This window comes from Xiphias gladius, chromosome 12 (genome assembly GCF_016859285.1).
Source record: "Xiphias gladius isolate SHS-SW01 ecotype Sanya breed wild chromosome 12, ASM1685928v1, whole genome shotgun sequence".
NCBI lineage: Eukaryota > Metazoa > Chordata > Actinopteri > Istiophoriformes > Xiphiidae > Xiphias > Xiphias gladius.
The window spans coordinates 12,920,482-12,944,559 of NC_053411.1; the positions used below are offsets into that span (position 1 = coordinate 12,920,482).

Here is a 24,078-nt window from a genome sequence, read left to right on the forward strand (position 1 = left end):
ATTTCCGCTCGACTAGAATTTCTTATCCCCCTTGTAAATCATCCACCAAAGACAAATTTGGGCATTTGCATGTCTCCCGCATCACCACAAAATATATCGTGTGTTCCTATCGCAATTTTCTAGGTTACAGTGTAGAGACTTTAGTACCAGTTGTATATTTGTGGGAGATGAAGGTTATCGCTCACACAAACATCACCTGCTGTAACACACAAACCTCCAAGGCAAAAAAAAAATAAACATGATCCATAAAACGTCAACAAAACAAAACAACTTTCCTCACGGTGACAAAGATGGCCGTTAAATCTATTCATGTATAAAAAAAAAAAAAAAAAAAAAAATGTAGTGCCGAAGAGTGGAGCACTAAACTGATCCTAGAAAATATTTGAAAGTCAGGGATCTATTTCGGACTGGTTTTATTACAGGGCTCTCAGGAGGAAGGAACTGCACCCGCAGAACTAAAATAAAGAGGCGGGCTCCCAAACCTCAGTGGGACAAAATGCTGAGGCGAGCCAAAAAAACCACCGCCCTCCCTGCTTCTTTTCTTCAACGGAGGATAATTAACAACACTACACGGAGACGAGGAGGAACGCTGCTCTATATGGGCAGGGGGAGGACTGAATTTTGCTTCTGAAAGACAGAAGGAGAAAAGACTGGGGAGTGGAGCTAGATGATCTGTTATTTTACTATAAACCAAACATGTAATCAACATTTTCTGTGTGAATTGACATTAAGGAGGTGGGGAAATGGCAGAAGTGTGTGGAAGACAACGCTGGCGTCAAAGTGGACGAATTAAAGCACAGCGGGGCAGGTAGTGAGGAGTAGACACAAGTCCTGAATTTGAGGACAGAGAAATGCTTCAAGAGGAAACTCTCCCTCCCAAGACTTTCTGTCTGCTGTGTCCTCTGCTACACTGCTTCCCTCTCTCTTCAGCTTTCCCTGCAGCTGCTCAGCCCTCAGCGGCGTCTGTCCCTGGGGTTGCTACGGCTACGAGACCGCCTTCCACTGCCAGCGCTTGCCGAGGGGCGTCTGGGCCGGTGACCGCTGTCCCTCTTCTTGTCCCCTTCTCTGTCTCGGCCACGCTCCCTCTCTCTGTCTCCGTCGGCCCCTCGCCCAGCTGCTCCGCCGCTCACCGTTAGGGCGCCGTCCTTCTCCCGACCCTTCAGCCTCTCTTTCTTCTCTTCTTCCCGCTTCTTTTCCTCCTCCTCCTGCTGTTCCTTGCGCCTTCGCTCGCGCTCCTTTTGCCGCTCTGTGCGGTCCAAAAGCCTCTGCACTGCCTGGTGGATGCAAAGCATGGTCAAGTAACGCGGTACAAGTGAAATCTCAACCAAAACGCAAGACTCTCAGACCACTCATTTTTATTAGACACCGAGTTCTTGACTGAAATACGTCTAAGTGTGTAGGACTAACCTGCTCCTCAGTGAGGGGAAGCCAGTATATACATGGAGCCGCTTTGGTCTTGAGGAACAGGTCATCTAGAAGTTTGGCTGGAGGCTCATCTCCCTTCTCTGTTAGTGAGAAAACAGAAATGGGTGAATGTTCTGTTATAAAGTAGAAATCACATCATTACAGAGTAACGACCACTGATGAAGACTAAAGAGGCTGTTGTATCACTGTTGGCTAGTGTCAGTCTGTGTGGCTAGAGCTGCAAAAGTTAATCTATTTGTTGATTAATCGATTATTTCCAAGCTGGAAAGCGTGCTGTGGTATGGGTTGACTTTGAGGCAGAAGCAAATGGAAGCAAAACACAATTTCCCTATGGGGATTAATGAAGTTTTGAATTATTACTATGCATTTTGTATGAGGGACTATTCCACCAGCATGCTTTATTTTGTCATTTCTTCTGACATTTTTCTCCTTGTTCTCCTACCTTTCTTATCCGTCTTCCTTTCCTTGCTCTTTGCCCTCTCCCTCCTCCTCCGCTCCCTATCTCTGGATCGGGATCGTCGTCCGTCCTCTCCTGGTCTTGCAAATTCCCGGACCTTGTCACGGTCCCATTCCCGTTCACCACGGGTCCGCTCCCGGCGCTCCATCTCTCTCTCTCGCTCTGCCCACAGGTCCCGCACTCCTCCCATTCCTCGGTCCCGTTCCCGTTCCCGATCTCGTTCGCGTTCCCTGTCCCGGTCCCTTTCTCTATCCCTGTCTCGCTCAGGCATCAGCGGGAGCAGCCTGTTCTGAGGACCACCTGGACCACCTGGTTGGGCAACAGGTTCCTCCTCCTTGCCTGGCTTCAGGACACCTTTGTGAAAGTCCAGCTACGGAAAAAAAGGACAGAAATACAGAGATAAATGACAGGGATGTTTAAGTTTGATTGTGTAGAGAACATTAAATGTGTGAATTTAGAAACATATGCATAGAACATCTGATGCAAGACAGCTATCATTTAGGCTTGATGTCTCATCAGAAATGCAAATCGCTACTTTTAAATTGAAGTGATTATTAACTGACAACAAAGAAATCATACACAGTTAAATCTGACTGCTGGGTGTAGAAAACTGGTAAAATCTGCTTCAAGTATGATGCATAGATAATGGACTGAAATAAAAAGGGGCTACGTTCCTTGTTTAAAATAGAAAGCAAACCTGGTGGATGACTTGACACTGCCCACATCTTTAAAAGAATCCTAGAGATCTCACAGTACATTGTGTGCATGCTCATCTAAAATGGCTCCAAAAATAAACCTGTAAAAAATTTTTTTCCTCGTACCCTTTACTTGGGATAGCAATAGCTGCCTAGTATTTGACACACTGCATGCTTTACTGCACAGAAGTGATTAATCGCCTGGGGCTGCTTGGGGGAATTTTTTAAAGCACTTTAAGATGACAACCTCCCTAAAAGCTGATTTTTCTCTAAAATCTGTGGAGCAGTGGAAAAGAAGACACTACACACACTTTCAGCTATATAACATCAACCTTTACTATTTTATGTACTTTTTTTGTTACAATAAAAGTGTTTTTCCTCTTCAAGGGCATGGATTGAGTTTTGAAGTAACCATTATTGGATTTTGTTATTTTATAATCCTACTTGTCCGGTTCAAAATAACCAGGATTTTAGTATGTCACCAGTGTAGTAAAATTATTTTGTTCTTCAAGTAACCGAGACTAAAAACTTTAAATCAGTTACATAGAATATAATTTTAGCCATAACCATAAAGTCCTTTCCTGAAAGTGGCAGAGGAAATGATTAATTTTATACTGTAAAATAATGAAAATCAGATCAAGCCTGGAATATGCTCCCCACCATCTACTGTAATCGAATTCATGTTCCATTAAGTCTGTGTTGACAGCTATGCGATTAGTTTATTTTGGCATTTAAGGCGTTCATTACCTCATCCTGCTCACAGAAGTCGACGCTGAGGACTTTGGGATTGCTGGGGGGCCATTTGACCCCGTGGATGGCAGTTCTGGTGGCGACTGCCTCCTCCGTCGTAGCGTACTACGTGGACAGGAGGAGAGGAAAAAGGCTATCAGACTGAAAAATCCTTTGATTAGACTGTTGCAAGAACACAGAGGTGATAGTTTGTGAGGTGAAGTGACTATAATCACACAACTGCTTTTATCAACGTATGAACCAAAACATGTCTTCCTGCAAAAACACACAGTACTTATTATCAAGTTGTTTAATATACAGTATGTATTTCCGATGCTATTCTCCGGGAGAATAGCAGTAAACTAGTTCTATTGGAAGTCCACCTCCCACAATACTCCCCCCACACTGAGCCAGGTCTAAAACCCTTACATCACCAAACACAAATCATTAAAAATAGTTCAGCATTTGATAAAAGGACAATATGCTTCAAATAGGCTAGTTCTGGCAGGTGAATCATGCATGAATAAATTCCCAATACAATGTAAAACAGTTCATTTATTTTTACTCACTGTGACATAGCAGTGACTCTTAATCTTGTCGATCCAGAACCCCTCTTCCACCACGGTGCCTGTCCGGTTCAGCAGCTCTTTCAGCTGGCCCAGAGTGAAGGGTCGTACCTTTGGGATAGGAAAAGACAACCAGTCAGTTTATTTTGAGACAGATTTTCATTTGTGCTTATTATATAGACTGATGCTACAGTAAATCAAACAGAGACACGTCCTAAATTGATCACAGTTCAGCGATAAGCCCTTTTAATTTAGGTAACAACATGGTCTTTCCTCTGGAGCCACCCTCGGGTCAGACTTCACCTGTTTTCGCTAAAGATAAAATAGCAAAGTTGTTTCTATATTTTACATCCATCCAATCTGCCAATCCGTTTTGGTTCCTGTTAAACACAGTGGTGATGAGCATCACAGTCTCACACCATAGCTTTAGTCTCTCAGCCTTGTTTGTTTGCATTCTGTATCACCGTAGTATCAGACATCCTGTTTCTCAGAGATTAGTGAGGCTGGGTGGCATTAGAAATCTTGTAGTCTTTGATTCATGTGTATCTTTAAGTCTTGCTTCTATGGCCCAAGTTTAAAAAAAAAAACAAAACAAAAAAATCTGCAAATGCTAGTCATTAAATGTGTAATGTCTTGTCTTGTCATAGTCTGTTTAGTCATGCACGTTGCCCCCAACTTAAGGTGATGCTTGACTACAGCCGTAATACCTGGGTAAGTGTTCCTGACTCTAATTATGGGTATGATGGTGATGTGGTTTCCACTGGCATGAACACAGTATGCCTCTTTCATGAAAAACGTGTATAGTGTATTTGGAAATGCAGATTTTTCTGTACGACCATTTTTCCCTGCGTAATTTTAGTTCGTGGGGAAAGTTCAAGGCTCCAACGCGGCCAAAAAACAAAAATATAACAGGATCTTTTTTTGTGAAATAATTTTGAGTTGCCAGAATGGTTCAAACACAACACACATTTCACAGACTTGGAAAAAGAACAACATTTTTTCACTCGGCTCTCTCTGAGTCTTTTACTGTAATGTACTGAGTCAAACAAACCCACCAGGTTGGTCACATGGATGATATTTGAGACTTTGCCACGCGGTGGCGATGGCTGCCTAGTTGTGCGGACGGGGTCGTCTATGGTGACGGACACGCCAGACTTCTGCTGACTGATGGAGCGACGCACCAGACTGTCGCTGGGGGTAACTGAGGGAAGGATGAGGAAGAGGTGAGTAGAGTGAGTGGGACAGGTAAAAAACAGGAATGTGTGTAATCAAGAAGAGAGGGGAAGGTGAAATACTCCCTGAGGGATGAGGTGGGACAGAAGCAGCAAAGAGACTGGAACCCAACAATCTACAGCAATTAAAAACCCACAAACTTTTCAGTGAGGTAGTTTACCTTTCTTTGCCTCTCCGTCAAGCTTGACAGATGTCTGTGTTTCCAAGGCTTCCTCAGAGAGACTGTCCTTCCTTTTGTCTCTGGAAGTCCTGCGTTGTTTTTCTCTCTCTGTTTTCTCCACCTCTTCCTCTTCATTTGTCTGGCCATTTTCCTGACTGTCACCTGGGACAACCTGGGGAGGAAAAACAGCATGTTAAAAGATCGGATGTTCTTCAAATTACACATAAGTCAAAATGGATATGTAATGGTAGATGTCAAAACGGGGACCTCAGCTTTAGTACTTCTGTTAGCGTTGGTATGAAAAACAACGTTCTCGTTGTCTTCACTGGAATTAAAAAGGTTTTCAGCCTTTCCTTACCTGTGTGACGGTGCGTCGGATCTTGAGTCCTTTGTCCTGGTCACCACGGCTGGTGTCCAGGTTCTCCTCGTCTCCAGATAGTTGCAGCTCCTCTGGGTGAAGCTCTACCACTGCCTCCGGGTTTACTTTGATGTCTGGGATCAAAGACTGAAGGACAGAGACACAGACAACAAAAAGATTGGAGGAAGAGAAAAGTTGAGGAAACTGATCACAGTTCACCATTGAGTCTCAAGACATCAATACAAGTCTGGGTGGAACTTATAGGGATTTCAGGATGCTATCACAAAAATCATAAAGCTAACAAAAATGTTTTAATAATTCTCAAAGGTTCTCTAATTGGTTGAAAAAAAAAAAAAATCTATTTTACAGAGCCAACAAACAGTTCATGTTAAGATTGTTTTGCAGGATGGAAATTCTGAGTTTTTTTGAGGAACTGAGTCCTTGTCATTTCACAAAGTTTGATCTGATATGTGATATGGAAGTGATGAGTTAAATATTGGCCTACAGCACAAAATATCAGCTCTGATCAAAAAATACTGCCACAGATAAAATAAATTGAGACATCAAATATATTTTTCACATTTTCCCCAAATCTGATGTGCTGTGTCAGTACCTTCAGTGAGTCGGTGGTGATGCTGATCGATGGTTTCTTAGCAGTGACTGCTGTGCTGGAGCCCCACCGCCTCTTCCTCCCTGCTGCAGTTCCCATCTCAGGTTCTCCTGCTCCTCCATCTGTGGTGGTCTTACCGCCTGCAGAGGAGTCAAAAAGAAAAAGGTAGTTTATCACTGAGAGGAGAGAAAATACACTCCAAGATGGAGGGTTTACTCTTTGCTGAACAAAACTTCAGTGACAAGTCACTGGAAGCACATAGCCTACAAGCAGAAATAACTTTAAATAGTCGACCACAGACTCAGAAATAACTTTATATTTAAATTAATATTAAATATAATTTAAGTTTACATTAAGAGACATTAAATCATTTCAGCGATATTTTAACAAACCTGTCTGCTGTGCTTTTCATTGATAACTATTCTAATCTAATTGTCAATTTTCTGTGCACAATTCTTTGTGTTGAATACTTTTGCCACACAGAGCTTATGGAGATTACAAAATGCAGTGAGAAATACTAGGAACCATGCAGCAGATAAATAGTGTACTTGTATAAAGGGCAATGGGCCTGAGGCCACAAGCATTAACAGGGTCCTTGCAGCAGCATATTGAAATAGTAGGAAATACTGTACCTTGGTGATCATCAATTTGTTACTGACCGAACAGCACATTATTTACAGTGAAGTGTTTGTTTAAATATCACTTTGGAATCAAGTGTTTCTACAACACTATGCTACAAGAGCACTTGGATGTGAAAGGATAACACTGGCGTAATTTAGTTTTTTTCTATCAGCTTTAACAACCATGAAAAGTGTTAATTTATGTATCTGCCACCGTCAGACGAGCCTACTGTCTAATTTACTGCTGTTACTGCTACTCTGAGAGTCCAATTAATAATTTTAATAATATATCAAAACTGGCAGAAATAAACAAGTGTCATAAAGTATGTCATGCATTACAGCAAACAACACGTAATGTATTTCTCCCTAAGAAGACTTTACTGCACAAAATTTACTTTTGTTGATTTGGCTTATGCACTGAACAAATTGTGTAAAAAATGTCACTCGGAAAAAAAAAATAAAATAAAGAATCACCCCCCCGTGGATCTTTCCTACAATGTGATCACTTTCAAAATTGGGATTTTTCCATCAAATTTGAAATTTTTATATTTGAGCTTGTGACAGACAGACATCTTTCAAAAATTAATACTTATAAACTCTGTTATTCAAATTATTTTTCAATAAATTAAGAAATAAAGCAACTTTACTTTTGGTAGTCATGCAGAATTACAGCACTGTGGCTCTAAACTGAATGCCTACATAATCAGCATGACAGTGAGATGTTCTCATGTTCCCAATGCTTGAATCATAAACACTAACTTACAGCTGAAAAATGTATTCCGCACAAGGTTTAAAATACTAACGGCGGGGTATTTTTCATTTTCGTTTCTTTCCCAAGTCCTCATGTAGGATGAGAGATCCAGGAGTCGGGAAAACATGTAAGTGGTATACTCACTGGTCAAGGATATCTTGCGAGCAGCAAAAGCCTTAGGAGTCGTGCTCTGGAAGGAGAGAGAGACAGAAAGAGAACATACAGAAACCCCAGGGGTGCGGGGCAAGATGAGAACCAAGAGTCCAGACCCAAACAGGCATCAACAGAGAGGAGGTGAGACAGGAAAAGTGGAGGACGGGGTGCGGGGGGTTAAAGTAACATAGGTCTGGAGGCTCCAGTTGTACCACATTAATAAGAGGGTTCTTTGGTCGATACAGAGAGACTACAGACACATTTCCGCTTTCCACCTCTGCTCAAAGACACGGGGTTAAATCATTACTCTGCTCTTCGTCTGTGTGTAAGGTAGGCTCTAAGGACAAAGTGAGTACATGATGTGCATTAGGACATGAGTAGGCCTGTGTTAAACTCAAACTGGATCATATCTTAATATGGTATGATATTACAAGATGGTGTCTAGGAATATTTTGAGAATAGAAGGGAAAAGAAGACTATTAGAGTGTCTGTCAGTGTTTTTCAGTTGATTCTGTCACTTTCCGAGATTGACTGGATTTATTTTCTCTAGAGGAGGTGGGGTGATCTCAATATTACCGTGCTGGTTACTGATTTTAACCCCTTTCTGGAGTGCATATATCTGATTTTTTTTTTGCCCCTAAAACCAGCAAGTATTATAGCCCCAATTACTTCATGCTTTTTGACAATCTTACTGGTCCTTCTGTAATCTAACTCTATCCAGAGATGCATTTTAAGAGGTTTCTCTTGACTTTTAATTTTTTAAATATTTATAAAAATAAAAAAAAAGCCTAATCAACATTCAGAGCGAAACACCAAATTAGGGCTAATAATTACCTTTAAATAATGCATATATATTAAAAATCATACTAAGCCCACCAGTGATAAATATTATGTACATTTCAGAACCAACTATGCTAATGAGTATGCTGATGAGTTCTGTGAAGCAGAGGTGGAGAACTGTGTCTTGAAGACTCATAGACCTGTCAAGCAGGACTATTGAGATACTGCAGTTGAAATTCACCTTGAAGATTTACCGCATTTAACAACAGACAACTGTAGATCCACAGTGTGTTCAAATGCATGATGAGCATTCTCAGCTTGGTGTGAAAATATCAAATTAAAACTGCAGTACACACGACAATTCAAAAATTTGTACTAAATTACAAAGAAAAAAGTAATTTACTCCTCTTATTTACAAAAAAGATCAGGAAGAAAGAAAAAAAAAACTAAAAAACAAAAAAGATTTAATCATTTAAATGTTTAGACATTTTAAATAGAGGAATAATGACAAGTCACTTCCTGGTACCATTTGACACCTGATTCCTTACTGGCTCGACTATGGCCCAACCGCACCACAGTGTGTACTGTATCTAGGCAACAAGGATCCAATCAGAGAAGGCAGAGGAGTGAGGGCGGGGCTCGATATGAGTGTGCAGATAGGCCACCAGGCAGGAACTTATCACTGGATTGGACTTTTTTTCTTGAATGGGGCTGGGGAGAACTTTTCTTGGTCACGTTTCAGTCTTTTGAGAAGCCAGGAGTTTCAAATTGTCTTGTGATGGATTCTGACAAGTGTCAGGGTGATGTCTACTTTGTTAGAATCCATGATCTGTGAGGTACATCTGATGAGTAGAACAAATCCATTGGCTTGAATTTATTGTCTTTAATTATCAAAGGTGTCCATGTTATCCAATATACCAGTCCTGAAAGTCTTTCTGACACTTGGGTGTATCTGAAATGTCAAAACGATAACAGGTTGTCCTGTGTTCTTTTGTTGTCCAAGAGATTTGAGTTCCTCTTTTTAGAAGTTCATGGGTTTTTCGATAGCCACAAAGCTGAGTTTGTTTTGCAAGTTGACAGCACAAGATGAAGGTCTGTCTCATCTCTCTTAATGGGACCAAAGGCGGAAAAACAATCCAGGAGCATGTGGCTTTGTTAAATTACAATCCATGGAAGTAGTCAAGAGGAGAGGGTTTATGGCATCGCTGGCATGAATGCCTCACGCTCACATGAAGTCATTTGAGAAGCAAGGGCCAGGTTGTGGGTGTAGTGGAGAGATGGATTTATAAATAAATAACAGCAGCAACTGCAGTTGTCCATCTGCCAACTCCTCAGCACCGGCAGAATATCTTGATTTCATGGTGAAAAATCCACTGAGTCACTCACTGACAGTATGGCTGCAGAGGAAGGAGAGGCAAGGATTTGTTGACATATCCAGCTCTCTTGGCCCAGGTGTGGATAATCAGTGTCACCGTGCACCCACAAAAAGCCACATTGCATAATTCGTGTCAGATTACTTGTGCCTGGTATTATGTCCTTTGAAAGTCTCTGCTACAGTTCCCTTATGATGATCACATCATGCATGTGTGAGTGAATTTACATGCACAGTCAAAAGTGGAGGATTTTACTTGCACAGCTGAATAATTAAAGTCCCTTTTAAGGTCCGGTTAGCTTGTCAGGGCAGAGAATGACTGTTAACCCTACAAGCTCAACCAATAACAGTGTTCCAGATGTTTGAGAATGTGTCAAGGTCCATAATGTCATATCACATCCACAGACACATTTGTTATCCACATAACAAGTTTTCCATAAAAAGTCCCACAAACATCTCCTCCAAGCAGATTATTTTTAGTTGCTCCACTGGAGTGTGATCATATGAATGATCTGGTTACTGTATGGGTTATTACAGCAGTTCTCAATCCAAAGTCATTACTCCACCGCACAAGCAGAGGGCAGTGTGGGATTGGAGGTAGAGGTTCAAATGAAACTGGAGAGCTGTAGAGTTTGCATCGGGCTTTTGGAGGACAGACGAATCGATGTTGGAAGACAACACTTGAAGACTGTGCGTATCTTCAAAATGGCAGATGGGAGAGGGGGGAGGCAATACAGAGCATTAAACACACTCCCCTACCCTCACCCCATCATTCATCACCACCACACAGTGCAGTACAGTCCAGTCCAGTTCAGATCAGCGAGCAGGCTTCCAACCCCTGAGGCTGGGTTACCATAACAACTGTGTGCTGCTGCAGTTACCATGGCTGCCACTGCTGTCGGTGGTGTTGTGATGCACGATCCAGTTCCTGCTGGCTCAGCGCATCACTGGAGGGCTATAAGGGAGGCCTCTCGGGCTCAGGTTTAACTCAGTGCCATGTGGTTGCAGACTCTGGGCCTAATTCAGGTACCAGCGACGCGCTTGGGCATAGCGGGACAGGAGTTGTAGGAGGAGTAGGAGGAGGAGTGGAGGAGGTGTTGGTGTTGGTGTTGGTGGTGGTAGTAGTAGTACGCAGCAGGTACCATTAGGGGCAATGGAAGAGGCATGGGCACCTTCATAACAAAGCAATCAATGGGGTTTTAAACAGCAATCACACCATAAATATATATAGTGAGAGAGAAGTGTTCATGATGGGATACAAAGGCGAAAGATGGAAAGTAAGGGGACAAAGAGGGGAAGAGAGACAGTGAATAAAAGTAAGAGAGGCAGTGTGAAAGGAGGCAGCAAGATAGCAGGGAGAATGAAAACAGGGTGAAAGAAACAGAAGAAACAAGCCCTGATGCATCTCTACACACACTGTCAGGGTCCATTACTCATACAAACCCAAGGGGGAAATGAAAATCTCTCTCTCACTCACACTCTCTCACACTCTCTCTCACACACTCTCACACACACACACACACACACACACACACACACACACACACACACACACACACACACACACACACACACACACACACACACAGAGAGAAAGTAAAAAAGACACATGCTGATAATAACTTCAATAGCATAGAAGTTGACCAGTAAACGTAATTAAGGTACTCTAGATAAGAACGTGCAATGTAATGTATGCTTGTGAGCCCCTTATGCTTCTCTTCACCTGGTTTCAACAGCAGGAGTTGTGAAGGCTTTATCTGACAAAAGCTTCATACTGAGATCTAACAAAATGATCGATGGTGTAACTAGGTTGTTTTTTTTCCATTTAAAGAACGGAAACTGTATCTGATAGCATAAAGTGAAATACTCTGGTGTTATACAATGACTCTTAAGACCGTGACACACCATGCGCAAGAACTTGCGCTTACAAAGGCACACTGGGCAATTGCTTTTAAAAAATTTCACTTCAGTACAGTGCAAAGATGATAGCTGACGGATGGTGACTGACGTGCATGCCTGCATGAGGGGAAAAAAACTAGTCACTAGTCTGTTTTCTTATTCCAAACACAGTGAAAAGACAAACACACACACAATTGATCTGCTGTCAGAGGGAGCTGAGTAGTTCCAATACTGCCAGATACACCATGACAAGTAAGAGCCATAGTCGACCACAGACAATAAACTGTAATCGATAACTGACTTGGTGTGTCAGGGCCCTGAGGTTTAATGTTTTCACTTCCTCTCACTACCTCCATAACATACATACAAGAACAGTGATATGAGGAGCATGCACTCTTTGCAGCATGGTTGTCTAATTTAACACATTGTTAACATCCCTACTCGCATTCTAGCAGTATTCAGCACTAAACACCCCTCTACAAGGCCCAGCCAGACAATGGACGTGTGTGAGAGATCATCTATGTGAATGAGCTAGTTATGAAGTATTAGTTGTATTAAACACAGATGAAAGGATTAGTTCATTCCTATTTACTTCAGAACCCAACTCCAACTCAACCGCTGTTTGTTCACCAATGATCAATTGTACAAACATCTAATTGAGTAATCTGTTGAGCATTTAAGAGGTTAAAAGGATGTAGAAACTGGACACAGAGTCAGAATTGAATGGATAAAATCCAAACAGGTGCCAACGGCATTAATGGCTGATAAAACATTGGAGTTGTGTTGGTTTTGAGTGACCCTCTAAACTTCAGCTGCCAACTCCACATGCTGGTATGTGAATGAGGATGTAGGTTAGTGGGAGACAGAGCAAAGACCCCACCCTTTCAGTGACCTTACCTCCTCCAGGCGGTTCTCGCTGTTCTCCGGCTCAGCCCCGGAGGCTGGCTGCTGGGCCATGGAACTCTCCGAGTCTGGTTCCGCCTCTGTCACGGCAGCTGCGCTGGGCTCCGACACCTCTCTACAGGAGAAAGAGACAGTTGGGGTGAGGAGTGAAGCTTGGGGTCACTGCCATTCTGACTTGGAACAGGCGATTCATTGGTAAGAGTGCCTGGTCTTACCAATTCTCACCTGCTGATAAGCTTGTTATTTTTGCCTTCCCCTGTGTTACTTTTTCCAAATTCATCTCCAATGCTGCGTGTTGTGGCAGCTGACATTTCACATTATGAACCACAGGGTAAAATAATCTCCCTTTTACCAGTGAGACAATGATTTCCTTAAACTAAAAACTAAAACCCAATATCGGACACTTGTTGCCATTTGTAGGTGATACATATTTTTGACATTTCAATCCCTCTTATTTTTAAATGGGACTGATAATGACCAAATTCATAAACTGAGTCACTATGCTGACAAGGCATAGCATGACCGTATGCGTATGATGTCGATACCTGCCAACCTCAGAGTGGGTGTAATTGTTGTGTTGGCAGGAGGATGAACTGCATAAAAGAAATAACAGTATCGGAACTGTTTTCAACCTTTTGTTTGGGTTTTAATTTATACACAACAAAATCTAAAACTTGTTTATCCTACACTTCAATGTTATTTGGTATTGCATAACCTTATGTTAATGAAAATAAAGTGATTATCTTCAGTTATGGATGCTGGATCAATGAAAATACACTAAGCATGAGTCAAAATCAGACAAACTGGTCTGGCTGGGCAAGTGAAAAAAATTCTTCATGTTGATCCTGACAGATGAATTTGCACGTTTCACTACTTCAAATATTGAAGACAGAGCTGGAACAATTAGTCCATTACTTGACCAACAGGAATGTAAATGTGAAATGAATTCATTTTTCAAGCAAACATTACCAAATTATAGCTTCTCAAATCTGAGGATTTGCTGCTTCTTTGTCTTATGTGACAATAAAAGGATTATCTTCAAAAAAACAAGCAATTTAATGACATCACCTGGAGCTTTAGGACATGTAATCAGCATTTTTCACTATTATCTGAAGCTTTATAGATCAAACAATTAGTTGATTATTCAAAAAAAAAAAAAAAAAAAATCAGCAGGTTATTGAGAAAAGATAATAACCATTAGTTGCAGCTCTAATGGAAGACAATCCAGACAAACGTGCAAGACTGCGTTCAAGCTCAGCTCTTGAGACTGGACAATTTGAGGGTTGACGTTTGAGGTGACAAAACGATGTGTAGGACAAGACAGAGGAAAACACTGGAAGAGTCAGAGGAAGGGTGCTGGAGGCCAGTGATCTGGGTCACTCCTGCTATAAATAACTCACCAGCTAACTGACACCCAGGGTCACAAACACACCTCAAACTAACTCATCGTCCAGGACACACGGAGATGACTCGATGTGTGTGGTCTTCATCTGACCCATGCTGGGTTATTATAGAAAAAACTCTAACTGAGCCAATGAAAGCCATGCTATGCGGTCACTATGAGTCAGACCTTACACAGCCAAACCTTCTTCATGTTTTATTTTACCACTGTTATCTACAACAGAGCAAAACCAAGCAGATGTCATTATTATAATTTTAGCTATTCCCTTCATTTCCCCTGCCAGCACTATCAAAAGCCTCCTCCGCTGCCTCCATGTGACGACATAGGCACAGCGGCAGCACCCTGTAGGTGGGAGGATCACATCCTCTAGCATCCTCCTCTCCCTCATAGTGCATATTCCCCTCTACTGTTTGATTGGTTACATGGCTCTTTGCATTGCATCCAACAGTAAATTGAAGTAAATAATACATTTAAATACACTTCATTGCTGAAAAGTATCAAACAAAGAATTGTTTAGTAGTGATATTGAATTCCAGTGCCAAAAGTAAATTGCTGCAACATGTTTTGTCTCTAGTTGTAATTTTTTTCATCAGTTATTGTAAAAGCAACCAATTCAGTAGAACACGTAATGACCTGTAAATAACAGATGTTCTGTTTAACACCCAGACAATGCACCGACTAGGACTGCAGTTAACAATTATTTTCACTATCAATTAATCTACCTATTATTTTCTCAATTAATCACTTAATCGTTCAGTTTATGAAACATTACAAAACAGCGAAAAGTGCCCATTACAATTTCATTAAGCCCAAGGTAACATCCTCAAATGTCTTTTTTTGTCTGTTCATTAGTACAAAACCCAAAACTATTCACTTTATATTTTAAAATGAGGTAAAGCAGCAAATTCTTACATTTGAGAATCTGGAGCAAGGTGTTGAGATTTGACTTTAGTGATTAATCCATTACCAAAATTGTTGCAAATTAATTTTCTGTTGGTTTACTTTTAGTTGCAGCTCTAGCACTGACCTCCAAGATAAATGTGGTAGGTGGCCCTGGGAAAGTCATTTCTGGTTTAAACATCATTAACCAAAAGATATCAAAGTCACTTCTTCAACCCGGTGATGTACTGTTGTTTTGGACTTAGACAATAAAAGTTCCATCCACCTCCTTTTCAGACTTAGAGAAATTGTAAAATTATTTCTAGCTTGCAAACTATTAGGCACACTGCCAACTCAGACAGCCAAAGCTCAGCTTTTCTCTTTCTCAATATGTAAAACTGCCACTGGCAAACTTTCTTTAAGACGAGGGCCTGTAATGTTAGTCTCTGAACTACTGAAATCTACCCGGAGTGTTAGGAGAGCCCTTTCAACCTCCTTCTCTAGAGATTAGTCACTGGCAGAAGTGTACGCAGGAGGACAGCGTTTTCCCCTCCTCCACGCAACACCAATTCTCCTCGTTTGCCCTAGGTGTGGATGTGCATGTGGCTCTTTGGCAAGGCCAGAGGCACACCTGCGCAGGCTATAAAGGGAGACAGATGTCGACTAGAAATACAACCCCTTAGGATCAGGAGGAGGAGGAAAGGCCATGCCAAGGTGATGTAATGATCACTGAAAAAAACAAAAAACAAAACAATGAGTGATTTACTGTATGTCTGCGTGATGCTTGGCTTTATCTTCTCAAATAACAGCCTTGAAGCCCCTTCTTCTACATTTCAAACAGCTTTGTATTCATATGAATAGGCTAGAATGAGGAAGCAAGTTTAAGTGCAATTTCAACCTGAGGAATAATATCAATATCTGTAAAATTTACCATAGAATAAATGCATTACTTAGCTGAGGCACTATTCTCGTTCATCGTAGCTGAACAGAATTACTTAAAATGCAACCTAATCAACAAACCAGACTCATAAAAAGGGAGACCACACTGTCACTTATCAAATCAGACATGTACTCAGCTCCCCGGGAACAAGAGTGTGAGTTCTGATGCCAGCTGGGAGAATTATATCACACCATAAGGGCCCATTCACACTGACTGTACGGCTAACAGATGTCTGCTTTAATGATCTCCCTTGACAACAGTGCGATCACTAACAGCTACAGCCACACAAATCCAAAAATACAAATATAGTCCTCCGTGGCTCAGACAAGATGCAGTACAGTATGACCATGAATGAACAACAAAGTGGCGATGTTCGCATTTCGAAATAAGAAAAGGTATATTCTGAAATAAGGGAAAAAAAACCCTTATCTTTTCGCTGTCCGGTATGACAGGCAATGTTGAGGTCATGAGAAAGGAGGGGAATTACTGTGCACATGCTACTCCCCGTCACACTATGAAATCTGAGCTATTATTTATTCATCAATACGTTCCTTCATTGAAAAGCTATTTCAGGCACTGATCAAAGAAAGGAGACCCCCCCCCCAAAAAAAAAAAAAAACCTTCCCTGCTCCTTCACCCAACAAAAGACTCTCACGACGTCCCCACCCCCGGTCCTCCTCACATGGGCGAACATGTAACACGCTCATAACCAGGCCAATGTGAACTAATGGCATGCAATTTCACAGGCAGCAAGGAGCTGCTAGCTAACCAGCTGCGTAATGTACAGCCAGTCTCACGGTAAGAAACGACAGGCTGAGACCGGCTAAGCTAATGTATCCCCGTTGCTTACTGGTTAAGTGGTGTAAAAGAACAACCAGCAAGATGAAGCCCTGGGTCGCCCTCTGGCTCACTCTTACCCGTTTTTGTTGCCTTCGGACAGCATTATGGCCGGCCTTGAAAGGAAACCCCCGGGGATTAAAAAAAAAAAAAAAACCACACACACACACACAACACTCTGTCGCTTACTCCGGTCAGGCGTGGCTTGAGATCGCGTACGCAAAATAGAAAAAATCCGGTCGCGGTTGTTTCTACTGCCGATTACCCGTACACTGCGTCGGTATCAGGGATGCAATGCATGCATGACGGCCATGTTGGCTAGCGAGACCTGTGTCAAGTCTACCAGAGTTGAAAAAAAAATATCTTCCGGTCAAGGAATTCCAAAATAAAAGCTCTTTTAGACTCTGAAACGTGGCGCATCCCAAAATGTTACCGGGAGGTTATCTGCTACCAGCAACAAAGGCAAATTACGCCAAAAAGACTAAAGGGAAAGGCAACGAAGGAACGCGGAAAAGGGCCTTTTCCTCTCTCATGAGAAAAGCAGTAGCAGTCACGCCGGTTGCGGGGCTGCCGCACTGAACGCCTGACAAGAAATACATCCTGCTATAATTGGGAGTAATAACAGAGAAAGCGCAGGGGTGCGTTTCCAACCGATTGGGGTTTAAAAACATCCTGGAGGCATACAGTCAGCTTAGTGACCAAGGTTTTTAATTGGAACAGACATTTCCTAAGCCCGTCCATGCTGACAAATGATACACAATGGAAAATCATTGCAACCATTTACGTGACAAATCAATTTTGTCCAGGCCGTAGCCAATGACATAAGTCATGAGTTTTCAAAAGCACAAATATATTAAGTAAAAGGACAAAGTTTAACAGAAACTAATATTAGTACAAACCAAGATAAGGGCCAGTTTATTAAACTTCAGTGCAGACACAGTCTCCTTTCTGTTGTAAGAGTAAATATAACATTGATGTGATTAGACCATGACTTTCATCTAATGATAATCACATGACAAAAACCTTGTTCTGTATTAGCTTACATTAGTTGATATGCCACATCAAAATTTGTTGTTAGATTCTTTACTACCATAGTAATCTATTGCATTTAAAATACATGTTGCTTTTGCTGTTTCCTCTGAGGCCCAAAGTTAATATAAGCAAAGCATTCAGGAGAGTACATAGCTAGAACATGTAATCATCAGCAAAAATGTCCCCAAAAATCTTTGGATTTGGTCCACATGTTTTTCTAAATATTTTCATGCAGAGGCGAAGACATACTCCGATACTGAAAAACACACCTGAATGTCACCAATAACATAGCAAGAAGGCTTAAGTGTCATTTTGTGATACCATCACTGTTTAACTTATCAGCTTCGCTGAGAAGGTTAAGCCTGAAATGTGATGTATAATCACCCCCGACACCAAAGTCAGTAAGCTGAGATATCCAGAAAGGTGAATCAGAAATACAGTTTGGCACTATGGAGGGTATCTCTCAGTGACCAGTACCAATGATTTAAGTTCTATATAGGTGATTCCAACTTTTAAAAGCATTAAGACTCATAATGAAATGTTAGTTCCATTTTGTCCAGCAAACCACAGATTTGTTGGTAAAGCCTGTTCAAATTCAAAAGGCTGACATTAATTAAAAACACTAAATTTGAAACACATATTGGTGTTGCAAAGTATTACAGGGAGTAACTAGAGAAATGTATGGATCACATTATTCAACAGCATACACAGTGCACACAGGGAGAAAAAAAAAGGTGATAGAGACAGTAAGAAGGTGGTGCATACAGGATGAAAATTAAGAATGATGGTCTGCTGTGCTGGTGTAACTTTTCAACTCCATCCAGAAATAATATGAAGACTTGCTTATGCTTGTTATTAAGGTTGTCAGAATTTGAATGATGGTTACTGACCTTTTTGAAAGGTATCGTTTCTCCGCCCCTTTACTCAGGTTAGTCTTTTTCTCCTCTTCTGCCTCTTGTCCTTGGTCTACCTTCTGTGAAATTATTCAAAGTAAAAACAATGAAAGGCAAATAGCAATATGCCCGAAGAGATTTAGCTTTAAATGCATGTCAATATAAGCTATGAGAGGCAAGTTTTCTTTAAAAGAAAACACCAGAAGGCTGAAATGATGTGAAGAGAAAGAAAGAGAAAGAAAAAGAAAAACAATTGGGAATATTAACCAATCTTCTGCAATTATTTGGGATCAAAACGACTTCCACATGATAAAACACATGATCAAACACCCGAGTGGATGATCACTAGCATGGCAAAAAAAAACCCCACCAGAAACACATACACTGAAGGACTCTTAAATACTATACCTTACAAACATTTCTCAATGCGCTAGTGAATGACTGACATCTGCAACAGTTGGATCACTGACCTTTAGCTTCCTGGCAGGGCAGGATTTATCCCTGGAGGCGGAGGAAGATTGTGATGAGCGTGAAGAGGAGTCTGATTTGGAGTCAGAATCTGATGAGGAACCTGAATCTTGTGCCTCAATCACAACCACCCTGTCTTTGTTGGCTCTCTGCTGTCTCTTGTCCTGCTCCTCCTTTAGCAATTTCACCTCTCTTCTCTTCTCCTCATCCTGGCGTTTTCTGTCTTTTGCGGTTTCCTCTTCCTGATGTTTTCTCTCTTTTTCTTGCTTCTCTTTCTGACACCGTTTCTCCTTCTTTTCCAGTTGTCTTCTCTCTTCTTTATTCTCCTCTTCCATGCATTTCTTCTTTCTCTCCTGCTCCTGCTGTCGCTCCCTCTCCTTCTCCTCCTTTAACTGCTTCTCTTCCTCCATCTCTCTGTTCTTTTGTTGCCTCTTTCTCTCCAATCTTTGCAGCGGAGATTCACTGGATGACCCAGCGGTGGAGTTTGCTGTATCTCCTGACATTTCCGCAGATGAGATAGGCTCCACTGCACAGAGAGCTCCCTCTGACTCCATCTTATGTACAAGCAGAGAAAGGGGTCCTGGCCTGCACTTCACAGGGGGCTCAGGACTGCTGGAGCGAGAGCTTGAGTCAGAGTTTTGCCTCTGCATGGTGGGAGGTGGGAAGGATGCCACCCTTGGGCCCCGTGCCGGCTCAGAACCTTCTCCCTCCTGGTCATCTGGGTCTGGTGGGCTTTGCTTGGGAGTATCAGGGAGGGGGAACAGGTTGGGGGGTGGAGAGGGAGGAGGCGTGGGATGGCGCAGCTGCATGGGAGTGTGGTGTACCTGTGGTGGTGGTATGTGCTGCGGAGGTTGAAGTTTGCGTTTGGATCTTGCACCTGCCGATGGGACACTGGGGGGTATCTGCTGTGGCTGGGGAGGGACTCTGCTGCCCCTTCGTGCCGTACCAGGACCAGGTCCCCAATCGTCATCATCCTCACTCTCATCATCACCGTCATCTTCGTCACTATCCTCACGTACGTTACCTCCTGCTGATGCCCCAGCAGATCGGCTAAGGTGGAGGACAGGATGAGCTGATCCTGGTTCACTTGGTGCGGTCCCCTCCTTCTCCTGGGCTCGGGGCACAGCAGGGGGCAGCCCCTGGCGGTCAGGCTTACCCAGGACGCGCACTGACAGGGAGGCTACAGCGCGGGGAGGAGACGGGGCTTGTGGCTCCTTATGTCCTATGGCTCGCTGCATCCTAGCTCCTGGAGTCTCAGGGGACTCCTGGCAGTGGGGGGTAGGGCCGGGGCCCATGTCAGGGCTGTATGCCATCTTCCCATGACCCACCACTGAAGCTCCTCCACCTTTCTCCTCTGCTTTGGTGAGTGGAGGCTGGGAGGGTAAGGGGCAATGCTGCTGGGCACAAATAATGACATACATTTTGTGGCATTTCCAAAAATAGAAATTTTATTTTAAAATGTCATGATCGTTCCACCTCAAATAAAACGACTGAAACACAGTTTATACACCAAAACTTTTCAAAAACAAATCGTGTAATGTAAAAAGAAGCAGCTATTTCGCGTGAGAAGTAGTATATTGAGAGACACAGAGGGAAAAAAAGATTTTTCACAGCATTATCAAATAATTGTGTAGCAGCTTAGTGTGTGCTATTTGGTGGGATAAATCCTTAGTTTTGCTCATCTGATTATTCAGTGTGTGGACATTACTAACCTTGTCAGAGACGTAGGAAGAGCTGTCGTTGTCTTCTGAGTGCTCTTCATCCTCCTCTGGCACTGCTGGGCTTTCTGTCAGTGAGGGACACAGGGCAGGGGTGAAGGGTCACCACAAAAGTGAGGATTAAAACTCATGACACACACCCACTGGATCCAAAACAAGGGCAACTTTACAATCCATCAAAAAGAGATAGATCAATTTCTCTTAGGTCTCCTTCAACAGCATCTCAGGTATAGGTTGTTCTTCGATGTCCAACATCATTTGAGCTGGCAGGTTTTTATTTTTATAAAAAACCTTAGTCATTTTTCACTGTGATGTATGTCAGTATGGGTTGGGTAATATGACTACATCTGTGTCATATGGAGTTATTTGTACATGACAAGGGAACAACATTTTTTTTTATTATAAATATTTCTTCTGTAATGTGTGATTCTTCCAAAAACATAATAATCCAATATGGGAGCTAGTTGTAATCTATTTATGAGCTCATTCATTTATACATACATTGTTCATGTATCAGAGACTGTTTACTGTCTGATTTGTGACTGTGTGTGCCATGTTATACCATCGGCCTCTTCCTCTTGCTGCGCCTCTCTCTCAAGTCTCTGGCGAAGGAGTTCCTGCTGCTTGGCCAGGTACTGTTTTATGAAGCTGTTCTGGCACATCTCCTCCCCTATCTATGACATAGAAAAGTACAAAAAACAACACTCAGAAGTGACATCACATATGCTGTCAAAGAACTGACAAACTAACCCGTGTTTAAACAGCTGTTTCTACCTGAGAGTTGGGCTGCAGCCCACTGTGTGAGGAGGATGACTTCTGTAGGTTTTCCAACATCAGAGCCTGCCGGGAATGAGTAAGGGAAGTTATTTAAAATGAAAAATTATACTACATAACGTCTACTAAAGATACGGAAACAAATGCAAACAAGATACTATAACTTTTCTTTACAGGCTACTTCAGTATCTCGTGCCCATTCTTATGCCTTTTTATTACAGACAGTAGAAAGATGACAGGAAACAAGGGAGCGAGCTGCAACAAAGTTCCCCTGCTGGACTCACGCTGGGGACTTTGATGTTCTGGTCAACATCTTAATGCCTAAGACACAGTTACTGCATAAATTTTGAGGTGGATGGAGCATCCCTCCAACAATAAATGCAAATTCAAAATTTTTACATAACATTTTAGCTCAAACACAAAATATATTTCACTAAATTGATACTAAACATGCCTGTAAAACCAGGCAAGATAATGGTCATCTTCTCAACCAGTGTTTCTACAACTTTTGGGAATACAAACAATATGTTTGTAATGCCAACCATCTTTGCATTGTTTTTTTTTTTGTTGTTTTTTTTTTTACAAAAATCCTAGCACATATTTTACAACAGCACTGAAGAAAAAAAATTATGAAATACTTCATATAAAAAAATAAATGAACGTTGACAATTTTCATACACATACATTTTGTAGATAATTCCCATGAAACAGACTCATTCTGTGTAAATGATCAGATATTTTGCTATTAATCAGATTGAAAGGGTAATCTACACTCAAATTTAAATTACTTAGTAAAAATCCTGACTAAAACTTTGCACAATTTTTATCAAATATTATTATAACTCTTTATGTAGAGTAATAGCAAATAGCATGTGGGTCCTCTGTGTAATGAGCCACCTTTGTGCCCTAATTTCCACACTATTGAAAGCTTGGTTCAGTTGTACCCTGGCCCAACCTAGTGATTAAGATGTATACCCTGTAATTACAAAATCCCTGGTTCAAATCTAGCCCTCAACCTTTATTGCATGCTGGTCCCCTCACTCTCCCCATGTTTACGGTTTTCACAATCCACTAACAATAATTTCAGTACATTTTTGACTCAAAACTACATTTGACTACTTTTAGGCCAATAAATAAAAAACAATAAAAAACAATGAGTCATTATTTCCCCAGCAGAACTTTAGTTATGGCAGCGTGGAGAGGTCTTTGAAGCAGCACTTACACCTCAATTTTGGGAAATAAAATGTAATACTTGAGTAAATAAAACGTTTATAGATGAAAACAAAAACAAGAAAAAGTCTTTATTTCAAGTGTCTGGTAACATTTTTTTGTTGCAGGGGGACTTAAGACCCATGACCTCAGTATTTCTAAAATCCTCGCTACAGCACTGAAACCTTTGGTTGTTTATGGGCTGAAGGTCTTGTGCAAAACAACAGTCTTGACTTTAAAAAAAAAGAAAAAAAAAAATTGTTTTACTTAAAACAAAATTGCGTAAGTTACTCGTTGGTGAAGCTCGGAAAATGGTGTTTACATCGCAAGGCGCGCCCCCGTAAATCCAATACACACACACACACGCGCGAGCACACGCGCACACACAAAGCGCGGGCACGGTCATGTACTGTACACTATGTGCGGCTGCCCGCTTGCTTACACACAGCTTAGGCCTCGACTTGACAGGTGCACAGTTCAACTGTGAGCAACACGATGCAGTACGAGTAGTTACCAATTACGCAGGAACTCGGTTGGTAGGCAGTTTCTTACAAATAACCTAAAACAAAACCTGTTGTTTATGTGTAACGACGCGTCCAAGGCGATTTACGTATTCCCGCTTCCGAGCACACACACCGTTACGGCCTCTAATGTTAACCCCCCCCCTCCCACCACCACCACCACCACCATCTCTCTCTCCTCCTGCTGAACTTAGCCAGACTCGACACAGGCGCCCGTAACATGGGAGAAAACTTACCCCTTTCAGTCGCTTAATGAGTGTGTTTTTCTGCCCGCTTTTTGGGAGGTTTCTTTGCTCCAGAGCGGCTTTCAAATCCGCAACTCGGAGCGATTGTAGAGGTTTTCCATCAAGCGTAATATCGTCGTCCGCCATTTTGCTCCCTCGGCTTGTCTAAACTCCAACAAGCGTCGCTACGGCTGGCTTTCGGCGTCACAGCTCGGCAGTTTCCGGATAAGATCGGTTTGTCCGAGTCACGTAACAGCACCCTCGACACACTTATTTGTCAAACTTGATTCAAAGTTCGAGACGACTCTATCCACCTAGAATGACTTTATTATAAGTTTTACTAGTCTCTGGATAAGTGCGGTCTCCGGAGTATAAAATTCACCATTGTTTCCGGCACGGCGAATAGAAATGTCATGCAGACAATATATATATATATATATATTTTTTTTTTTTTTTTTTTTTTTGACTGA

General features: G+C 41.9%; 1 protein-coding gene across 2 annotated transcripts; it reads right to left on the reverse strand.

The window, feature by feature from the left end:
* Positions 1-316: 316 nt before the first annotated feature.
* Positions 317-23,821, reverse strand: acin1b (apoptotic chromatin condensation inducer 1b). 2 transcript variants are annotated; one of them, XM_040140519.1, is made up of 17 exons: positions 23,621-23,821; positions 21,655-21,720; positions 21,443-21,554; positions 20,875-20,948; positions 19,165-20,559; positions 18,692-18,774; positions 12,706-12,826; positions 7,749-7,794; positions 6,237-6,373; positions 5,624-5,770; positions 5,266-5,437; positions 4,928-5,073; positions 3,876-3,983; positions 3,325-3,432; positions 1,868-2,252; positions 1,408-1,505; positions 317-1,274 (listed from the first exon to the last, which is right to left on the reverse strand). In XM_040140519.1, exons 1-17 carry the CDS (start codon positions 23,753-23,755, stop codon positions 954-956), a joined length of 3,654 nt encoding a protein of 1,217 aa, XP_039996453.1. In that variant the 5' UTR covers positions 23,756-23,821; the 3' UTR covers positions 317-953. The 2 variants fall into 2 exon arrangements, with proteins under 2 accessions (XP_039996453.1, XP_039996455.1); XM_040140521.1 differs by having other exon boundaries at positions 19,165-20,556; positions 23,621-23,820.
* Between the last annotated feature and the right edge of the window lie 257 nt (positions 23,822-24,078).

Excerpts from the sequence above, each read along its gene's own strand:
- acin1b (XM_040140519.1), bottom strand. The coding sequence starts at position 23,755 with ATGGCGGACGACGATATTACGCTTGATGGAAAACCTCTACAATCGCTC. Across the intron at positions 20,949-21,442 it reads GCAAGAGGAAGAGGCCGATG|AAAGCCCAGCAGTGCCAGAG; the intron begins GTATAACATGGC and ends CCTCACTGACAG. Across the intron at positions 6,374-7,748 it reads TCGCAAGATATCCTTGACCA|GCGGTAAGACCACCACAGAT; the intron begins GTGAGTATACCA and ends ACTCCTCTGCAG.